The sequence below is a fragment of the Gopherus evgoodei genome, chromosome 2 (assembly GCF_007399415.2).
Source record: "Gopherus evgoodei ecotype Sinaloan lineage chromosome 2, rGopEvg1_v1.p, whole genome shotgun sequence".
Lineage (NCBI taxonomy): Eukaryota > Metazoa > Chordata > Testudines > Testudinidae > Gopherus > Gopherus evgoodei.
The window spans coordinates 248,490,321-248,512,655 of record NC_044323.1 but is presented as its reverse complement, the minus strand read 5'-3'; the positions used below and the strand labels follow the sequence as shown (position 1 = coordinate 248,512,655).

The following is a 22,335-nucleotide window of genomic DNA, read 5'->3' as shown; positions in this document are numbered from 1 at the left end:
TAACAAACAAAAACAGATTGATTATTTATAATTACCGGAGCACACTTCTTGCTGAAAAACAACAACATTGCTATTTAAACGATTGATTGAGTAGAAATTGCATGGAAGAACAACCTGATGCCTCATCTTTTCAACCTCTGCTTAGTGCTGAACAAATCTGGCTCCCCAAATGAATCCTTTAAAGTCTACCCACAGGATACTTTCGCAGAAGTACAAAAAGGACTTGAAGTCATTGTATCTCACCCCTCTACCAGGGCAATCATCATATTTCAAAGAGCAAACTCATTGCGCAAAGATATCCTAGATGTAGCTAAGATAGATGAGGCATGTTCCCTTAACCACAGGTAGGTAATTTCAAGATAGGCATTCTGCAACATGATTAGCAAACCTGTGCAACTACTGAGAGAAAAAAATCAGCCTTCCAGGTTTTTCTTTGTTCATTCCCCCACCCTTTCTACTTTCCTTCTTTCTCTTCCAACTCTTCTTTTAAGTGCAAACTATTAAGTACAACATTTATCAGTAATTGAGCTGGGCAAGTTCGATACAGGCTTTAAATTAGGTGTGATCATGGGGATCACAGATTTTTAAGACCACTTATGCACATTTCAGAATCCTACTCTATCACAGGGCAAGCTGCGCCTACATGAAGCAAGTCTTGGTCAATGCCTAGCCTACTGGAATACAGGAAGCTGAAATCTTCCATTCTACCTAGGTTTTTATACCACACTATTAATCATAATAGCTGAACACCTTTCAATAATGCACTAAACAACATGACTACACATCCTCTCCCTATTGAGGAGAAACTCCTAAATCAGCCTGCAGAAATCAAAAAAGTTCTCTTACATGTTCACCAGCTCTGCAGCTGCTCTAAAAAGTCTGTATGTAGAGAGGAAATATCCGGTATCCTGAGCAGAGGCCTCCAGTTCAAATCTACAGCAATTAAGAGACAGCAAGTGCATGAAGAGGTTACTCTCCATGCCCAGTTCAAGTTCCTCTACAGAAGGCTACTCTGTCACTTCCTCACTCAGACAAAATAATGTGCCTTCCCTCTAATTTTCCTATAACCATCAACAAAAGCTGCCAACCTTTTAAGTTATTTTCTACACACCATTTTTTAAAAAATAAGCTGATGGTCTGGGGTCCACTAGGCTTATAGGTTCCAGACAGTTACATGTACCTGCAGACAAATTTTAGGTATTTTACAGATCTCTTCCTCCCCCACCACCCGTATCTCATCTGATCCTCCAAACCACCCCCACCCTCAGATAAAAGGGTTGAGGATTTTTAGCTGTTCGACTGTATAACACTCCTCTGCTCCCTTTCACTATGGTATGTCCCTCTCTTAGAATAGGTCAGAGGCAGTTGAACTGGAGCTGATGGAAAGGGAAATAAGAGAAGGCCTGTCATGAGATACTCCTGGATCACAGAACCGTGAAGTGCGCCAGATTTCTATGAAGCATGTTTCAGTTACCACCAGAATATTCAGGATGGGTTTTTCCAAAGTGTCCGAAGGGAGCTAAAGCACTCAGCTTCAACTGAATTTAAATTAGAGTCATAGACTTAATCCCTTTAGTTTCCTTTGATAATTCTACTCTTATTCCCATGTTTGCTTATATCATAAGGGGAAATGTTGCCTGACACTACAAACTGTGAGACTTGAATCACTAGAAAAATAAACCAAGGGAAGAGCCTTTTCACATTTGCACATATTTTTTGACATTTTAAAGTAGGAACTGCAACACTGGCACATTACGACTATATCTGTATTTTAACAAGCTTTCCTTTAATTTAGGCTCCTTTCATAGATTCCAATCCCAGATAGGACCACTGTGATCATCTAATTTGACCTCCTGTATAACACATATCAGAGAATTCTTTACATCAGTCTTCACTGCAGATGATGGGAGGGAGATTCCCACATATGAGACGTTCTTTGTAGGTGACAAATCTGAGTAACAGTCCCAGACTGATGTAGCAATAGACAAGGTTTTGGAACAGATTGATATATTTGACAGTAATAAATCACCATGACCAGAAGTCACCAAATGAAATTAACAGACAACAGGTTTAAAACAAGTCGCTGATTCCCCAGAGATCCCTCTAGAGCAGGAGTTCCCAAACTTGCTTCAAGGCTTGTTCAGGGTAAGCCTCTGGCGGGTCGCGACACGCTTTGCAGGGCTTTGGAGCTGTGCTCCGGCTCTGCTCCAGCTCCAGGCAAAAACCTACAGCCCCACTGCTGTAGAGCTGCTCCGTGCTCCAGCTCCGGGCTCCACTCCAAAGCCCTGATGCTTTGATTACCTGAGAGTCCGCAGGTATGGCTGCTCGCAGCTCCCAGTGGCCGTGGGGCCAAAGTAGCTTGAGAGTCAATAACATACTCTTGAAAATGCCCTGAAAAAAAGAAGGGAAGACCAGCAAGGGTTCCTTGCTAGCAACCACAGAAAAAGAGCTGGATGTAGAGGAACTGCAAAAGTCACTTGTGCCTGACTCATGTCTAAACTTGGGATCTTTGTCTTAATGCAGTTTTATTGATGGAAATGTGATTTCTGTGGCATTAAGGGTTTTGGGTTGGGATTTAAATCCCAGAAAAATAAATCAATCTTATTTTCATGTGACTGCAGCTGGTCATTAAACACAGACTTTTTCATATGTTGCTGTCCATAATCCTGTTTGCATAGTCTGTAGTATAGAGCAGAGCAATATGAAAGATTTATATGAAGAACATACACATAGATAAGAATTCTAATTCCTGCATTAACAGAAGTAAGTTTGAGTTGTTTTTCAAACTCATATGTTTAAGTCAAGAGAACTCTTCCTTCTGTGGAAGTTTTTTTCACAGAAGGTTCATTTGATCAATAGCAGCCTCTGCCTCAGTACTAGCAAATTCATTTTTATAATGTGTTTTTCATTAAATTGGTGGAGAGGATTTTGGATATTTATAAAAAAAATTCTTATAAGACATTTACTTTCAAGTCTGCTGGGATAAAATTTGATCTCATGTATAAAAGCATGTCCACTAGCACGATTTTTGTGCTCTGTAATATGTAATATCTGTAGATTTTTGTGCTCTGTAATATCCTCAGCTATCTGAAGCAGGGTTGGTTTTGGCATCTAATATCCATCCTTGGGTTATATCCAAGTATACCTAATGAGTCTTTGGCAGCAGTTTTGTTCACTTGTAGAACCCTCAGAATGAGAATTATTTTTTATCCACAGCCAGAAAACTTTTTCTTTAGGATAATTACCAAAATATTTTGCCTTTTTTTCCCTAGATCTGTCCCTCTCTCAGATATTCAAACTTCCTACTCAAATTCTGTTTTCTAGGCATCTAAGGTTAGATTTTGGCAACAGTATGGGTATGTCTACATCTACAATTTTGCAGCGCTGGTTGTTACAGCTGTATTAGTACAGTTGTATAGGGCCAGCGCTGCAGAGTGGCCACACTTACAGCAACCAGCGCTGCAAGTGGTGTTAGATGTGGCCACACTGCAGCGCTGTTGGGCGGCTTCAAGGGGGGTTTGGGGAACGCGAGAGCAAACCGGGGAAGGAGACCAGCTTCGCCGCGGTTTGCTCTCGCGTTCCCCGAACCCCCCTGCAAACTGCAGGGAAGGAGACCTGCTTGCTCGGGGGTTTGGGGAACGCGAGAGCAAACCGCAGGGAAGGAGACCTGCTTGCTCGGGGATTCGGGGAACGCGAGAGCAAACCGGGGAAGGAGACCAGCTTCGCCGCGGTTTGCTCTCGCGTTCCCCGAACCCCCCTGCAAACCGCAGGGAAGGAGACCTGCTTCCTCGGGGATTCGGGGAACGCGAGAGCAAACGGCAGGGAAGGAGACCTGCTTGCACGGGGGTTCGGGGAACGCGAGAGCAAACCGCAGGGAAGGAGACCTGCTTGCTCGGGGGTTCGGGGAACGCGAGAGCAAACCGGGGAAGGAGACCTGCTTGATTACCAGAGGCTTCCTCAGGTATGCTGGGATACCTGCTTATTCCACGGAGGTCAAGAAAAGCGCTGGTAAGTGTCTACACTTGATTACCAACGCTGGATCACCAGCGCTGGATCCTCTACACCCGAGACAAAACGGGAGTACGGCCAGCGCTGCAAACAGGGAGTTGCAGCGCTGGTGATGCCCTGCAGATGTGTACACCTCCTAAATTGCAGTGCTGTAACCCCCTCACCAGCGCTGCAACTTTGTGATGTAGACAAGCCCTTTGTGTAAACACCTCAAATACAGGAATTTAAAGTCTGCATGCTCACAAGTATTATAGTTACTTATTTAGAAAATTTCTTATATGTCACCAGAACTCTGTTGACATTAATAGCATAAATAGCATTTTCTAAATTTCTTCTAGCATAGTGAATAATCCTTAAATTTTACCAGGTTCTTCTATTATAGTAGAGAATGCCCGTGATGAAGGTCTGAAATGCCCCACCCTACCAACCTTTATGTAAAGACCTTTCCTTTCCTTTCTGATCTGATAGAAGGAAAGGAGCATATTCTCTCCCACTATTTGAATTTGGTTTTCCCTAACTCTTATTATTGTTCTGTTCTCTTTTCAGCAGTTTATCGGCATTGTCTTGGACATGCTGCAGTGAGAAACTTTTTCAGAAGCATCTTGAATCCAGTCCTTCCCCACTGCTTGACACAGGATCTTCTGTGATTGCTAAAAGCCCTCTATGTCATGAAAGCACAATATATACACCATAACAGTACAAGCTGAGGTGTATTTGGGTTTGCTAGGCCTAATATTTGCATAATTAAATAGAGAACCATATACGATGAGCCTACTTATTAAGACATTTTGGGGCTGAATAATTTTGATATTTTTCCTTTTAACCAGAAGACTAATAGTGGTAAGTAGAACTGAGAAAATAATGGATTTTTTTACTTGAGGCAATGAACCACAAAATCCAGTGGGGAAGGGGGTGGGGGACCAAATTTCAAAATTTTTCATCAAATTGAAAAATTTGGGGTGGGGATGGAATAAATTTATCCAGATGTTTCAGGTCAGTCCAAAACAAAATTTGTCAGCATTTTGATTCATTCAGGCCATTTTCAAGTGTTTTCCATCTTTTTTTGGGGGGGGGGATGTTAAAAATTGGCCAAATTTGAATTTGAAATGCTGTTTCTAAATGTTTTGACACAGTATAAATAAAAGGGGATGGCTAACATGGGAGCACTCTGCGCTATGGGAGCTGAAGGTGGCACCATAGCTTGTGGAGAATGGAGCAGTGCCTCATCTCTAAGCGGCTCCGTCTGTGCCACGACAGAGGAGATAGGCTTCTGTTTCTCTCTCGACTCCGAGTCTGCCTGCTTGGGGCCACTGGCTTTCACAGTACATGCGGTACCAGAGGATCCTGGTGCCTCATATGTACTCAGCTGTAGTGTGTTCGGTACCGAGGATATAGAATGAGCCGGAGATCGCTTCTTTTTCGGTGGCTCTAAGAGGTGAGTGAGCCTCTCTCTCTGTGAGGAGGGTGAAAACTGCTTTTCAGAAGGAGTTTTAGGAGACCATCGTCCAGAGAGGGTCTGCTGTTGGGGACTGGATGCCAGGCACAGGGACTTCTCCATTGAGATAAGTTTAAGACGTAGGGCTCTGTCCTTCCTGGTGCGACCCTTTAAGTTGCTACAATGAGAGCACTTTTGTGAGATGTGTCTCACAACTAGGCACTAGATGCACTGAAAGTGTCCGTCAGAGACCAGGATCGCCTCCCGGCAAGAAAGACAGCACTTAAAGCCCGGTGAACTGGGCATGGCCCAAACTGTAGTGGCTCAGCCTTAAGGGGTATTCAAACTTGAAGGAAAGGAAAGGGAAAAGGGGAGAAAGGGATAACTAAATCTAACTAGCGTTCTGAAGACTATTCTAAGCCTAAAGATAACTATCAATTTTAATACTGCGGGGAGCTCTGTCTCAGGCTGAGGATGGTGGAGAAGGAACTGAGAAGAGTCTGGTCACATGGCCCTAGATAGACACCAACAACAGCATAAAACAGGGAGAGTGTATGCACGACCCAGACGACCACTGCAGCTGATATTCTCCAATCAAAGGCACAGGAACACACATTCACCTCAAAAGGTGCACCCACAGACACACTTCTCAAAGAAGCACTGGATGCCTTCTTCTTGTTCCAGGTGCTTAGCCCTTAGTGACTTCCACCAGTTCAGTGATTTGAATTTCTTTAAAATTTTGTCAGAAAACATGTACCGTTTGAATATTATTTTTATTTAATTTAAAAGATTTTAAGAGATTATAAATTTAGGCCTTGAGAGGTTGACAATTCAAATTTAATTTTAAAAGAGGTTTATTTCTTGAAAAGAAAAAAAGCATTTAATTTAAATTTAAAAAAAAATTTTTTTTAAAAGATTGATTTTTATTCACCATGGGAAGTATGAGGGCACTTGGGACACAGAGACAGTTCCAACAGACACTGTTAGCCAAAATAGTCTGATCGTAAGTTCATGCACCAAGAATGGAATCTATACGGAAAAAAATCACTCGAAGAAAGTTTACATCTCCAAATCATTTGATGCTCTCGGTATTAAATTAATTGGAGATGATGTTCTACAGCAATGTCACAAATTCAGAAGCTAGCAACTTTTCAAATTAGACTAGACTAAATTATAGTCCTGAGTAGATCACACCTGAGTCCAGTAAAATAAGCTTTTTTATTTGCTATGTTAGGCCTCAATATCCTGCAAATAAATATCACAATGCTATAATCACCATCTCATCCTCCTCACTTCAGTTTCCCCCACCATAATTCTGCATACAATCAGCTTCCTCCACATTTCTCCCCACTCCAAACCCAATACAAATAATCCAACTCCATGACCTCCACAGCCTCTTCCCCAAGGCCTACTCAACACAAAATATTCTTCTCGCCCAAGACACACACTTCCCACCATAGAGTGTCGCCCCATCCAAAATCAGACTATTCCATATTTACACTATTCCCACTAGCATGCAACAACCCTTTCTATCCCGCCCAACTCCATGTCCCCCAGAAAACAAAACCTACTACCTCACAGTTAACACCAAACCCATTTTTTTAAAAAAAAAGTGAATTCTCCAATTCAAAACGTGGCTGTGTAAGGGTTAGGATTGCTCAAATGCACTTTCCACCAACTCACTTATTAAAAGTCAGAGTAAACACCAGATAAGGGAGTATTAATATCTGCAATAATCACAGTCCTTATGGCTTTTACATCTTAACTTCATTATACCCACACACTCAAAGACTACACACAGCACCATAACTCACTTTCAATGTAAAAGAGAAACACACAATTCATTTACTGAATTCCACAGTCACACAAACAAAAAACCCCTATGATCTATGAATAGCACATTACACATTTCCATGTTCATCTGGTTGAGATAAGAACTGAGGCTTTTCACTTGAGCATGAATGTGAAGAATTGGATGTGTGCACTGTGTTTGCATATTGAGACTGAAGTAGTGCTGCAATATTTAAGGGTTAATACGTGAATTGCAGTGAGTGGTAAGTTACTTCAATTAGTGATTTCCCCAAACCTTTAATAAATGAGTGATGGAAGAGAACTTGATAGCCTTAAGACCTGGTCAGCACTTAAAAGTTAGGTCAAATTCCCTGTAGCTGTGTTGACCTAACTCCCAGGGTAGAAGCTACATCCTATGGCATCATTTGGGGAGGTAGAGTTTCTACAATGATGGAAAAACCCCTTCTGTTGCTGTAGAAAGTGTGTGCTACAGCAGCATAGTTATGTCATTGGAGCTGTGCCACTGAAGCACCTGTACTGCAGACATGCCCTACTTCTTACACAGAAAAGTTTGTGTGGAGGAATATTCGTATACACATACTTTTAAAAAGATTCATTTATATTTTTAGTTTTGATTTCTGAGGCCAAAATTAGTATGGTCTATGTTCACAAATGAATGTATCAAACCAAACAGTTCATCTAATGTTAGTACTCAAACTTCAATGTCCTTATATTTTCTCTAAAAGCAAATGGCCCATTTTAACAGAACAGGGAATCAGTAACTTCCTTAATTCTACTGCTAAAAAAGCGCCTTTTTTTTAATGCAGCTCAATGTGACATAAGTGCAAAACAAAATCCAGACACATTATTTTACAAAGAAAGAACTGCAACAAAGAAGCATAAGATTAAAAGAAGTTAGTAAATTCTCATGTTTCACCTAGTTTAACTATTAAAACATTAACCACTTCTATTGTGAAGCTCCATCCTGAAAATTTAGCTAAGTTCGTCAGTACTTTGTCGCACTAGAGACTAATAATAATGAACTCTATACTTGAGATCCATGATATTCCGCTATTGACTCCACACTTAATTTTTGATGTCCTATAATCTACAGATACATACCAGAAATGTTAAACAATTAAAAGCAAGTTCAGTAAAAAAGGACAGAACCCATAAAGACGTTCCACAAACCTAGAATGAGCATAAAATTATGATTCACATGAACAAAAAAACAAAGGAAGACAAGCCAAACAATAGCTATTCACCCACCTCAGAAAAAACATCTAATCCATATTAAAAGCACTCTCTGAGGAAACTATAAAATTGCACATTTTTGCTGACCACACAAAAAGACAGCACACTTTGAACATTACAGGTATGTAAACAAACCCTGCTAAAAATAATCAAAATATCCTGATTTATGCTACAATACTTTATGCTTTTCTTTTTATCCACGATTTTCTTTTTAAATGTCTTGTGAAACGAATGTGTATTATTTCCAAGATATTTATACATTAGTATAAGTAAGTTTGAGTGACATGGGATAATATTTTCTGATACTGCCCTCAGTCCATATCAATAAAGGTTGCATAGTTTTTATGCTACAAAGGATTGTTTACTCTGAAAAAGAATACTTTCTGAACTTAATGGCCACATATTAATATATGTAATACACAGATTATTACTTACTAGTTACTTGCATCTGTAATCTTCCATTATGGTTGTTACTGGTATCAGATCTTGGTGAGGCTGTGGCCATGTCAGAAGCTACTGTTTTAGCCTATAAAAAAGAAAGAGATAAATATGTCTATACACGTACCCATTTAGTTTACTTAAAAATATCCAACTTCACATGCTGTCCACAAGTATAAACTAAAATAAACTGAGAAACTAAAACAGTGAGTTTCTTTCTGTCACTGAGGTATACCAGAACATGATACATTATTGTATAACCAAATTGAAGTAATGGTTTTATATTTCTATTGTGCCTTCTAGCTAAGGACCTCAAAGCACTTTACAAATATTAAATGAAGTCGCTTCAGAATACCCATCTGAATTAGGGAAGTATTACCTTCATTTTATAGATGGAGAAAGTAAAGTAGAAGACTAATAGAATAATAGAAAAACATAGGGCTGCAAGGGACTGCAAAAAGGTCATCTAATCCTGCCCAAGATAAGGCAGGATTAACTATACCTATAACATCCCTGCCAAGTGTTTATCCAACGTGTTATTAAAAACTTTCAATTACAGGGATCTCACAGTCTCCAAGGGTATTGTCTATACTACCCTCTAGATCTGCAGGCAGTCATCGATCCCGCAGGGATCGATTTATCGTGTCTCGATCTGACACGATAAATCAACCCCCAAGAGTTCTCCCATCGACTCCTCTACTCCAGTGCCACAAGAGGCGAAGGCAGAGTCGATGGGGGAGCGGCAGCAGTCAACTCACCGTGAAGACACCACAGTAAGTCGATCTAAGTATGTTGACTTAAGCTATGTTATTCACGTAGCTGAAGTTGCAAAACTTAGATCGAGCCCCACCACCCAGTGTAGAACAGGGCTAAGTAACTTGTTGCAATGCTTATCTATCCTTAAAGTTCGATACTAGAAATACTTTCTATCCCAAAGTTTCCCTGTAGCAAACTAAGCTGACTAATTCTTGCCCAACCCTCAGTGGACATGGAGAACAACTAATCACCGTCCTCTTTATACCAACCTTTTATGTATTTGAAGACTTATTAAACCCTCCCTCAACCTTCTTTTCTATAGATGAAAAACACGCCCAATTCTTTCAACCTTTATTCAGAGGTTAAGTTTTCTAAAACTCTTACCATTTTTGTTGCTCTCCTCTGGACTCTGACTAATTTGTCCACATATTTAAGTGTGGTATCCAAAACTGGACACATTACTCCAGCGGAGGCTTCACTAGTGCTGAGTAGAATGGAACAATTACATCCCATGACTTACATACAACAATCCTGTTAATACATCCCAGAATGACACTTGCCATTTTCACAACAGCATCTCGCTGTGCTGTTTCAATTTGTGCTACATTATAGTAATTTCCAAGATCCTTTTCTGCAGTACTATTGCCCAGTCATTTCCCATTGTGTTTGTGATTTTTCCATCTTTTCCTACTTTGCAGGTGTCTTTACTGAATGTCACCATATTGATTTCATACCAATTATTCAGTTTATCAAGATCATTCTAAATTCTAATTCTGTCCTCAAAGTGCTTGCAACCCCTCAACCTTATGTCATCTGCAAATGTTATAAGCATACTCCCCACTCCATCATCCAAGTAATTAATGAAAATATTTAGTCCCTGCTGGACTCCACTTGATATATGTGCCCAGTTTGACAGCTAACTCTTAATTATTCTAAGTATGTTTGTTTACCACTTATGCACCCACCTTACAATAATTTGAACTAGACTAGGATTCCCTCGTTTGAGAATGTCATGTAGGACCATGTGGGACCATGTCAAAAGCCTTTCTGAAGTCAAGATACATGTGTACTTCTTCCCCCAATCCACTAGGCCAATTGACCTTTTAAAGAACAAAGTTAGGTTGAAACAAATTAGGCTGTCTCTTTCTATTTAGATGGTAAGTACTTTGGTGCAGGGACTGTCTCGTCCAATTTGTTCAGTGCCTAAAACAATGAGGTCCTACTCTCTGATGAGATGTTACAGTAGTGTCTGGAAACAAGATAAATAACTTGTCTGCAGAAGAGCCAGAAAAAGAACATAGCTCTGACTCCATGTCCTAGGGTTTAGTCACAAAAATATATAATTTAAAATGCAACTGCCAAAACTTGGATATGAGCATATGTAATTAATTTATGTTTGTTTGTAACCTGAACAGGTATAACAAACAACATGTAAGCCATTTACATAGGAGCAAAGAGATAAGATATATACAGGGTCCTGTGAAGTCTGCAGGACAGAGATCAAATTCTCAGACTCATAGACTCTAGGACTGGAAGGGACCTCGAGAGGTCATCGAGTCCAGTCCCCTGCCCTCATGGCAGGACCAAATATTGTCTAGACCATTCCTAATAGACATTTATCTAACCTACTCTTAAATTTCTCCAGAGATGGAGATTCCACAACTTCCCTAGGCAATCTATTCCAGTGTTTAACTACCCTGACAGTTAGGAACTTTTTCCTAATGTCCAACCTAAATCTCCCTTGCTGCAGTTTAAGCCCTTTGCTTCTTGTTCTATCATTGGAGGCTAAGGTGAACAAGTTTTCTCCCTCCTCCTGATGACACCCTTTTAGATACCTGAAAACTGCTATCATGTCCCCTCTCAGTCTTCTCTTTTCCAAACTAAACAAACCCAATTCCTTCAGCCTTCCTTCATAGGTCGTGTTCTCAAGACCTTTAATCATTCTTGTTGCTCTTCTCTGGACCCTCTCCAATTTCTCCACATCTTTCTTGAAATGCGGTGCCCAGAACTGGACACAATACTCCAGCTGAGGTCTGACCAGCACAGAGTAAAGCAGAAGAATGACTTCTCGTGTCTTGTTTACAACACACCTGTTAATGCATCCCAGAATCACGTTTGCTTTTTTTGCAACAGTATCACACTGTTGACTCATATTAAGCTTGTGGTCCACTATGACCCCTAGATCTCTTTCTGCCATACTCCTTCCTAGACAGTCTCTTCCCATTCTGTATGTGTGAAACTGATTGTTTCTTCCTAGGTGGAGCACTTTGCATTTATCTTTATTGAACTTCATCCTGTTTACCTCAGACCATTTCTCCAATTTGTCCAGATCATTTTGAATTTTGACCCTGTCCTCCAAAGCAGTTGCAATCCCTCCCAGTTTGGTATCGTCCGCAAACTTAATAAGCGTACTTTCTATGCCAACATCTAAATCGTTGATGAAGTTATTGAACAGAACCGGTCCCAAAACAGACCCCTGCGGAACCCCACTTGTTATACCTTTCCAGCAGGATTGGGAGCCATTAACAACTACTCTCTGAGTACGGTTATCCAGCCAGTTATGCACCCACCTTATAGTAGACCAATCTAAATTGTACTTTCCTAGTTTATCTATAAGAATATCATGCGAGACCGTATCAAATGCCTTACTAAAGTCTAGGTATATCACATCCACCGCTTCTCCTTCATCCACAAGGCTCGTTATCCTATCAAAGAACGCTATCAGATTAGTTTGACACGATTTCTTCTTTACAAATCCATGCTGGCCATTCCCTATCACCTTACCACCTTCCAAGTGTTGGCAGATGATTTCTTTAATTACCTGCTCCATTATCTTCCCTGGCACAGAAGTTAAACTAACTGGTCTGTAGTTTCCTGGGTTGTTTTTATTTCCCTTTTTTTATTCTGTGGCAAGCAACTCTATATTCTATGGTAAGAACTCCTAAATTCTAAAGCACTGTTAATTTATTGTAATTCTATGAAATACTCTTCATTTCCTAGCCATCCCACCCCCAAATACACAATACTATGGATCAGTTTAAATATTAATTTACGTACAATTTGTCAATAAAGGCTTTCAGCAACTATTTCTAATTAAGTATTTTGTCCACTGCATTCTCCAGATGACTCAAGTCAGCGTGGATCAGAAGCTATGACTTTAACCTGGCACTTCAGTTTAGTATCTCCATCTCCTACGTAATACATGCCAGAGAAGCAAGCCTCAGCTGCTGCTCTATTCCCTAGGCAGCCTGCCTGCCCAGCCTGCACTTCTGGTTCCAGTACTCTAGCACTTCCTCCCTCTGCACGTACCTTTGCATTATTCTACAGAACAGTGAAGAGAGAATTCACTGCAATTCAATTAATTTCCCCTTGTGAAGGAAGGTCCAGAGTATGCAGCAGCTCCAGGCACCTAGATAAAACAAAGTGCTGGGCACACTGCTACAATGAAATAATGAAGTGTGCAAGAAAAATGCTGAATTCTGTGTTATTTTGGGAAAAATACCAAATATACCTTTGCTGCAGAATCATGGAGTCCCTAAAGCCTTGTGTAAGGTGACCTAGGCAATTCACCCTTCTCAGAACTATTGTTTCAGGCTGTTTACAGACTCAAATGGGTATTAGTTACACATAGTTCACATTTTCAAGGTTATCTTTGCAACCATAAGGATTTGATTTTTTTTTAAAAATGAATGCCAAGATTCTGGACACAATTCTATACAAAGAATACACTGGACTTTTGGGAACACAAATACTACAGACATTGGGAGGCTGGGGGAGTGGGAGAGAGAATGAGTGAAATTATTGCTTCAAACACCTAACCACTGTTTTTGTCCCTCAAATCTCAAGCAATTTTGTATACACAATTAAGTCTGACATACCAAATTAAATTCCTGGAGACTGCTTGTGGGGCAGATATGATCTACGCATGCTGAAAAGCTTTTATCAAAAATGTAAAAAGCATAAAGCTATTCTAAAAGTTTAAAAACAGGCAAGTGCTTTTTAGTCCATGGACACTGAATTTTCCACTACAAGGCTACGTCTACATTACAGCATAAAATTGAAATTACTAAAACCGGTTTTATAAAACCGATATTATAAAATCGATTTTATGCGTCCACACTAGGGCACATTAATTCGGTGGTGTGCGTCCATGGTCTAGGCTACCATCGATTTCCAGAGCGGTGCACTCTGGGTAGCTACATTAAAGGAATGAGACAAATAACTTTGATTTCCGTCCACACTAACCCTAAATTGATATAGTAATATCGATTTTAGGGTTACTCCTCTCGTTGGGGAGGAGTACAGAAATCGATTTTAAGAGCCCTTAAAATCGATTTAAAGTGCCTTGTAGTGTGGACGGGTACAGAGTTAAATCGATTTAACGCTGTTTAAATCGATTGAACTGTGTAGTGTGGACCACGCCCAAGACTGAAAACAATGTAGTTAGTACAATATATTGTGACATTTATAAAAGCTTGAACTGATCTCAAATTAAATGACCCCACACCTCTGATCTATATAATTAAAAAAGCTGCACCTTTTAACTCATTCAATTTTGATGGAGGGAGTTATTGATGACAGGTTTTTTTAAATTTAAATTATTTGCATATATTATAGTTAGTTTAGGCCTCAGCATATCCTGTTACAGTAAATAATTTTCCAATGTAAAATTAAACAGGTTTACTTTTAAAACAAAAAATGAACTTACATAAAAAAACATTTTAAACCCACTGTGCACCTGCCTCATTTATCGCAATTGTTCTATGATATGTTGTGAAAGGCTGTGCTTCCTCCAAATGTATGCTCATCCACTGTATGTGAAGAAGCCATATCCACCTTCATCTATACCAGTGGTCGGCAACCTTTCAGAAGTGCTGTGCCGAGTCTTCATTTATTCACCCTAATGTAAGGTTCCACATGCCAGTAATACATTTTAATGTTTTTAGGTGATCTCTTTCTAGAAGTCTATAATATATAACTAAACTATTGTTGTATGTAAAGTAAATAAGGTTTTTAAAATGTTTAAGAAGTTTCATTTAAAATTAAATTAAAATGCAGAGCCCTCCGGATCGGCGCACTGTGAGTGCCACTGAAAATCAGCTCACATGCCGCAGGCTGCCTACCCCTAATCTATACCATGCAAAGAGCCAGAACTCTTTCTGAACCCTACTCTTCATCATTATGTATCTGCGCACATCATCTCAGTTTATATTTGAATGCACGTGCATTACTAATAAAGTACAGAGAATTTTATCAGATATAAGCCAGTGTACATGCCATGAAGTTTTAAAAAACATATATCATGTAATTAAATAATGGATCAACTATTTGATGACATTTTATGAAAAAAATCACACTTTGACTCCAAAGTAATCATACCAATTTTCAACTGAAAAAATAAAACTGGGAAATTTATAAGCATTCGAAAATGTCCCTTCTTAACAGAAATACCTGGGGAATCTTAGCTATGAGAATTACCAATAATAAAAATGGTAATTATATTTAAAATAATCTTGAATACAGGTGTCCAGGACTCAACACGACACAAAAAAAGTCTGGAGGATTTAGAAGTAAGTTTTCAGATCTAAAGGGGTAATTAATAAAAGTTAACTACTAGCAGGAGAGCCAGAAAATCAGTCATGAAATTCATGGCTTGAAGAATCAACTTGTAATTAGGAATTCAGCTGGTGAAGTTGGCCTAAATATCAATTTGTGCAAACTTTTAAATTTAAAGTACCTAACCTTTACAGGTACATACAATATACAACAACAGTGTTTTCCTGAGTCTGCAGACAGTAGTACCATCCGAATGGTCCTGCTGCTTATAGCTTTGACTGACAACAGAGGAGGATGGGGACTGAATAGAGTAGTAAAAAACTTATTTTCCTCCTCCTACCCCACATCCTAACAGAAGCCAGGACATTGAGACACAGGTCCCTTTCCCCAATGCCCTCTTCATAGTAGTTAAGCATCTAAATAAGGTCCAGAAACAGCATCCTAATCAAATCTCAACATACTCTCCCTTCACAGCAGCTTGGGGGTAACCAGGGGTCTGAGCTTCAGTATTTCTCCTGGACTGAATAGGAATCTTGGGCCTGAAAGTCGCAATATTACAACAAAAAAACTTCAACAACAGACTCCAACGAGAGACTGCTGAACTGGAATTAATTTGCAAAATGGACACCATTAAATTAGGCTTGAATAAAGACTGGGAGGGGATGGGTCATTACACAAATTAAAACTATTTCCCCATGTTCATTCCCCCCTCCCCTACTGTTCCTCAACTTCTTGTCAACTGCTGCAAATGGATCATTTTGATTACCACTACAAAAAGTTGTTCTCTTTCCTGCTGGTAATAGCTCACTTTAACTGATCACTCTCATTAGAGTGCATATGGTAACACCCAGTGTTTCATATTCTCTGTGTATGTGTGTATATATATCTTCCTACTGTATTTTCCACTGCATGCATCCGATGAAGTGGGCTGTAGCCCACAAAAGCTTATGCTCAAATAAATGTGTTAGTCTCCAAGGTGCCACAAGTACTCCTGTTCTTTTTGCAGATACAGACTAACATGGCTGCTACTCTGAAACCTGACAAGAGCTTTTTAGCTAGTGTGCCTCCAGGCGGGTTGTTCATATTTTCTTGGAAGAGCCACTGGAAATAAAATAGAAATGGGGGGGCGGGGAGGAGGAAGAGGAGTCTGTGGTGAGTGGTGAATGTTGACAGATTCAGGAATGTTTCTCTCACTGCATAAACTTACAGTGGACTATTTTTGGATTCAGACTCAAGGAAAGACTCCCGCTTTGGATTTTGTCATGCAAAATCTGCTTCTCTCTTGCCTGCTCCAGGGAGAAAGCATCAGGCTTCCAATGGCAACAAGCAGAAGGGTTCAGAATCTAATTTGGAGCAAGAATCCAAGAAGTTACCCACCTAGATTTTTCATATCCCATACATCTTAAGGAGAGGTTTGTTTGTTTTTTTTCCAATTTCCCATATGTTCCTTTTCATCAACATTTCCTATACTCTGCAGTTAAAAACAACCATTCACTTCATAAGATACAAGAATGGCCATACTTGGTCAGACCAAAGATCCATCTAGCCCAGTATCCTGTCTTCTGACAGTGGCCAAAGCCAGATGCCCCACAGGGAATGAACAGAACAGGTAATTATCAAGTGATCCATTCCCTGTCATGCATTCCCAGCTTCTGGCAAACACAGGCCAGGAACACCAACTGCACACCGCACCATAGTAACTCTAGCTCAGGAACCAATCCATAAAACAAACCTCGATGCCAACTCTGCCCACATATCTGCACCTGCGACACCATTACAGGACCTAACCAGATCAGCCACACCATCACCGCTTCATTCACCTGCACGTCCACCAATGTAATATACGCCATCATATGCCAGCAATGCCCCTCTGCTATGTACATTGGCCAAACTGGACAGTCTCTATGGAAAAGGATAAATGGACACAAATCAGATATTAGGAATGGCAATATACAAAAACCTGTAGGAGAACACTTCAGCCTCCCTGGCCACACCATAGCAGATCTTAAAGTGTCCATCCTGCAGCCAAAAAACTTCAGAACCAGACTTCAAAGAGAAACTGCCCAGCTTCAGTTCATCTGCAAATTTGACATCAGCTCAGGATTAAACAAAGACTGTGAGTGGCTTGTCAACTACAAAACCAGTTTCTCCTCCCTTGGTTTTCACACCTCAACTGCTAGAACAGGGCCTCATTCTCCCTGACTGAACTAACCTCATTATCTCCAGCTTGCTTCTTGCTTGCATATATATACCTGCCCCTGGAAATTTCCACTACATGCATCTGATTAAGTAGGTATTCACCCACGAAAGCTCATGCTTCAAAACGTCTGTTAGTCTATAAGGTGCCACAGAATTCTTTGCTGCTTTTAAAGAGTCCTGTGGCACCTTATAAACTAACAGACTTACTGGAGCATAAGCTTTCGTGGGTGAATACCCACTTTTTATTATGGCTTAGAACGCATCAACTCTGGATGGAGATCTGATGAAGCAGTAATCTAGATACGGGAATATTATAAGCCATCTAGATACGGGAATATTATAAGCCCTTGTTGCCATAGAGAAGCCTTGTTGCCATAGAGAAGCCAAAGAGTAGTACCTTGCATTGATAATGGCTGAACTTCAGAATAAATCTGAGGAACCTCTTTTGGGAAGGGTGTATAGTAATATCAAAGTACACATCTTGGAGCTTGAGGGCTGAGAACCAGTCCCCCTCTTCCAGTACTGGGATTATTGTTGATACTGTGACCACCTTGAACTGTTCTAGTTTGACAAACTTGTTGAGGTTCCTCAAGTCTAAGGTAAGTGTGGCGGGTGGAAACCTCTTTTGGATTAGAAAATAGTGGGAATAGAAGCATTTCCTTCTACGTTGGAATGCAACCTGCTCTATGGCTCCCAGTCGCATAATATGGTTTATTAGAGCTGTCGATTAATCAGTTTACTCATGAGATTAACTAAAAAAATCGTGATTTAATCGCACTGTTAAGCAATAAAATACCAATTGAAATCAAATCCTCATTGCTGATGATTTCCAGTACCCACTTGTCAGAGGTGACCTGCCACCACATCGGGCAGAATGAAGTCAAAGAGAGTCATCGAATTTATGGATTAATTCAAGTGACTACAGTATCTGGACCAGGGGAGGCATCTCGTGGACTCAACCAAATTTTCAAAATTGTTGTTCGGAGGTACATGGGTGGGGCATAATCACCTTTGTTGATGTCTGCCTGCATTTGGGAGGAGGTCACTGTCGCCTACGTTGTGTATCATAATGCTGTTAAGGAATGAAATGTGGAGGGCAGGATCTCGGAATAGATTGATATCTACCCTGTCTTCTCTTTGGTGCTGGTGTATAGATGACAAGTGAATTGAAAGTCGCTCTGGAATCCTTTAATGAATGAAGAGATTCATCAATGCGCTCAGCAAAAAGTTTAGACCTTTCAAATGGGAGATCTTCCACAGTAGTCTGCACCTCCTGGGCAATCTTGAGAGGTAAAGTCATGAGACTCGTCTCATTAACGTAGAAGTCGCAATGGACCGGGCCACTGTATCCCCAGCATCCAGAGAGGCTTGCAGCGCCATGCATACCAGGAGTTGTCCTTCTGTCACTAGTACTTGGAACTTCTCTTTTTTATCTGGGAGAGATTGAGTGAATTCATTGAATTTGAAATAGTTCATATCATAATACTTGGATAAAAGTACCTTGTAGTTATCTATTGGTGCATACCTGAAGAATACGCCTTGAGACCGAAGAGGTCTTGTCTCTTCCAGGCCTTGTCATATGGGCTTGTCATCATCTCTCGTCGACTGCACTGACCACGATGGATAAGAGACTAAGAACTCCATGTCCTTAGCAGGCACATAACACTTCTTGTCTGCTCGCTTCCTGGTAGATGGTATCGATGCAGAGGTCTGCCAGATCACCTTAGTTGGTCCAACAAGGCCTCATTGATTGGAAGTGTCATCTTTGCAGATGCAGAGGCCTACAATGTGTCAAGAAACTTGTGTTGTTGCACTCTAACTTCCTCCAATGGGATCAGGAGACACTGCAATCCTAAAGAAAAGTTCTTCAAAGTGCTTAAAATTGTCAGCCAATGTTGGAGGTGGTGGTATGACGGCTTCATCAGGGCAGGATGAGGAAACATTGACTGGTGGTGTAATTTCTTCCTCCATTTCTTCCTCATGCTCTTCTAACAATTCTGGCTCTGGGTCAGGAGGCCTAGATAGCAATGAGGATGGAGAGCGTACATGTGTCTGTCTCTAATCGTTGGGCGGTTTGGGTAAGTGTGGCCTATATGCAGCCCAAGGGCCTCAATAGGGCAAATGTGGCTGCATACACAGGTACCCGTACCAAGTACCAGGTCTGCTTTTGCCCTCGATATCCAAAGACCAGGAGTATGAGTCTCTGTGTGGTGCCCCTGGATTTGATGGGGGAGTACGAGGTACAACCAAGTACTTCTTTTTCTCTCACTGGAAAAGGGTGGCGCGGTCATGGATGGTGAAAGAGAATTGCATCTCTTGAGGAAAGGTGTGAACCATTGGGAGTAGCAATTCTGGATGTCAGAAAAGACAGTTACCTTTTTTCGTTACCGGTGTTCTTTGAGAAGTGTTGCTCATGTCTATTCCATTGTGGTGTGTATGCTCATCACATGCACCAGTGCCGCAATTTTTTCCTTAAGCAGTATCCGCAGGGGACTGGATCTGGAGCGGTGCACGTATGCCACAGTATAAGGGGCACTGTTGGCTCCCTCCACCCTCAGGTCCTTCTTGCCGGAAATGTCAACAGTAGGGAAGGAGGGTGGGTCAACACCAGTTGCAAGAAAAGGTAACACAGCTCTGCCAAATCCAGCATCATCTCCTGCCTGCTAGGTGATGGAATAGTGCATCGTGAATGTGTGTTTCGAAGACCACATCATGGCCCTGCAGATATCTCGGTTAGGGACATGCACCAAGAATGCCACTGAGGACGCTTCAGCCCTAATCGAGTGGGCCTTCACTATAGGTGGTGGCTCAACCTGATCCAGCTCATAACAGGTCCAGATGCAGGTGATGATCCAACTCAAGATTGTCTGTGAGGACACCTGGAGGCTCTTCATCCTATCCACTCTCAAGATAAAGAGCAGGGTCGACCTGTGGAAGGCTTTGGCCTGCTCCAGATAGAATGCTAGGGCATGCCGGACATCCAAAGTGTGTAGCCACCTCTCCTCATTGGTGGAGTGTGGCTTCTGACAGAACACCAGGAGGAAGATATCCTAGTTGAAAAAGGGACACCACTTTAGACAGGAAACTCGGATGGGGTCGCAGCTGGACCATGTCCTTGTAGAATACCATATACGAAGGCTCCGAAGTGAGGGCCTTAATTCCAGATATGCGCCTCACCAAGGTAATGGCTACAAAGAAAGCAACTTTCCATGTCAGATGGGAGATGGAATAAGAAACCACAGAGCAAAAAGGCGGGCTTGTGAGCCTAGAGGACCAGGTTGAGGGCCCATTGGGGGGTACCAGGTTCCAGACCAGGGAGAAGAGCTGATATACCTAGACTTTAGTAAGGCATTTGATACGGTCTCATATGATATTCTTATAGATAAACTAGGAAAGTACAATTTAGATGAGGCTACTATAAGGTGGGTGCATAACTGGCTGGATAACCGTACTCAGAGAGTAGTTATTAATGGCTCCTAATCCTGCTGGAAAGGTATAACAAGTGGGGTTCCGCAGGGGTCTCTTTTGGGACGAGCTCTGTTCAATATCTTCATCAACGATTTAGATGTTGGCATAGAAAGTACGCTTATTAAGTTTGCGGACGATACCAAACTGGGAGGGATTGCAACTGCTTTGGAGGACAGGGTCAAAATTCAAAATGATCTGGACAAATTGGAGAAATGGTCTGAGATAAACAGGATGAAGTTCAATAAAGATAAATGCAAAGTGCTCCACTTAGGAAGGAACAATCAGTTTCACACATACAGAATGGGAAGAGACTGTCTAGGAAGGAGTATGGCAGAAAGAGATCTAGGGGTCATAGTGGACCACAAGCTTAATATGAGTCAACAGTGTGATACGGTTGCAAAAAAAGCAAACGTGATTCTGGCATGCATTAACAGGTGTGTTGTAAACAAGACACGAGAAGTCATTCTTCTGCTTTACTCTGCGCTGGTCAGACCTCAGCTGGAGTATTGTGTCCAGTTCTGGGCACCGCATTTCAAGGAAGATGTGGAGAAATTGGAGAGGGTCCAGAGAAGAGCAACAAGAATGATTAAAGGTCTTGAGAACATGACCTATGAAGGAAGGCTGAAGGAATTGGGTTTGTTTAGTTTGGAAAAGAGAAGACTGAGAGGGGACATGATAGCAGTTTTCAGGTATCTAAAAGGGTGTCATCAGGAGGAGGGAGAAAACTTGTTCACCTTAGCCTCCAATGATAGAACAAGAAGCAATGGGCTTAAACTGCAGCAAGGGAGATTTAGGTTGGACATTAGGAAAAAGTTCCTAACTGTCAGGGTAGTTAAACACTGGAATAGATTGCCTAGGGAAGTTGTGGAATCTCCATCTCTGGAGATATTTAAGAGTAGGTTAGATAAATGTCTATTAGGGATGGTCTAGACAGTATTTGGTCCTGCCATGAGGGCAGGGGAGTGGACTTGATGACCTCTCGAGGTCCCTTCCAGTCCTAGAGTCTATGAGTCTATGCCCTTTAGGAACCTCATCCACATCTCATGCGAGACCCTGATTGACCCAGGATGCATGTATGGAAGGCCAATATGGCTACCAAGTGCACCTTGATGGATGAAAGCGCGAGGCCTTGGTGCTTTAGGTGGAGCAAGTAACACAGGACAGACTGCAGAGATGACTGAGTGGGGGAGATGCTACACTCCAAGGCCCAGCAGGAAAATTGCTTTCACTCTGCCAGGTAAGTCGCTCTGATGGGCTACTTTCCAAGAGAACCTGCTGTACCTGGCTAGAGCTGGCTCATTCCCTCTAGGTTCAGCCATGCAGCAGCCAAGTGTGAGGTGAAGAGAGGGAACGTTAAGGTGCAGGAGTTGACTGTGGTCCTGCGAGAGCAGGTCTGGGCAGTGGTCACAGTGCAGCCATGGCCAAATCCA

General features: G+C 41.3%; 1 protein-coding gene across 3 annotated transcripts in view; it reads right to left on the bottom strand.

The window, feature by feature from the left end:
• WWP1 (WW domain containing E3 ubiquitin protein ligase 1) overlaps window positions 1–22,335 on the bottom strand; it is a 160,459-nt gene that overhangs the window by 117,527 nt on the left and 20,597 nt on the right. For all 3 annotated transcript variants that reach the window (XM_030553396.1, XM_030553398.1, XM_030553397.1), the window contains exon 2: window positions 8,924–9,014. In XM_030553396.1, the coding sequence (XP_030409256.1) occupies window positions 8,924–8,993 (70 nt within the window). In that variant the 5' untranslated portion in view covers window positions 8,994–9,014. The remainder of the gene's footprint in view (window positions 1–8,923; window positions 9,015–22,335) is intronic.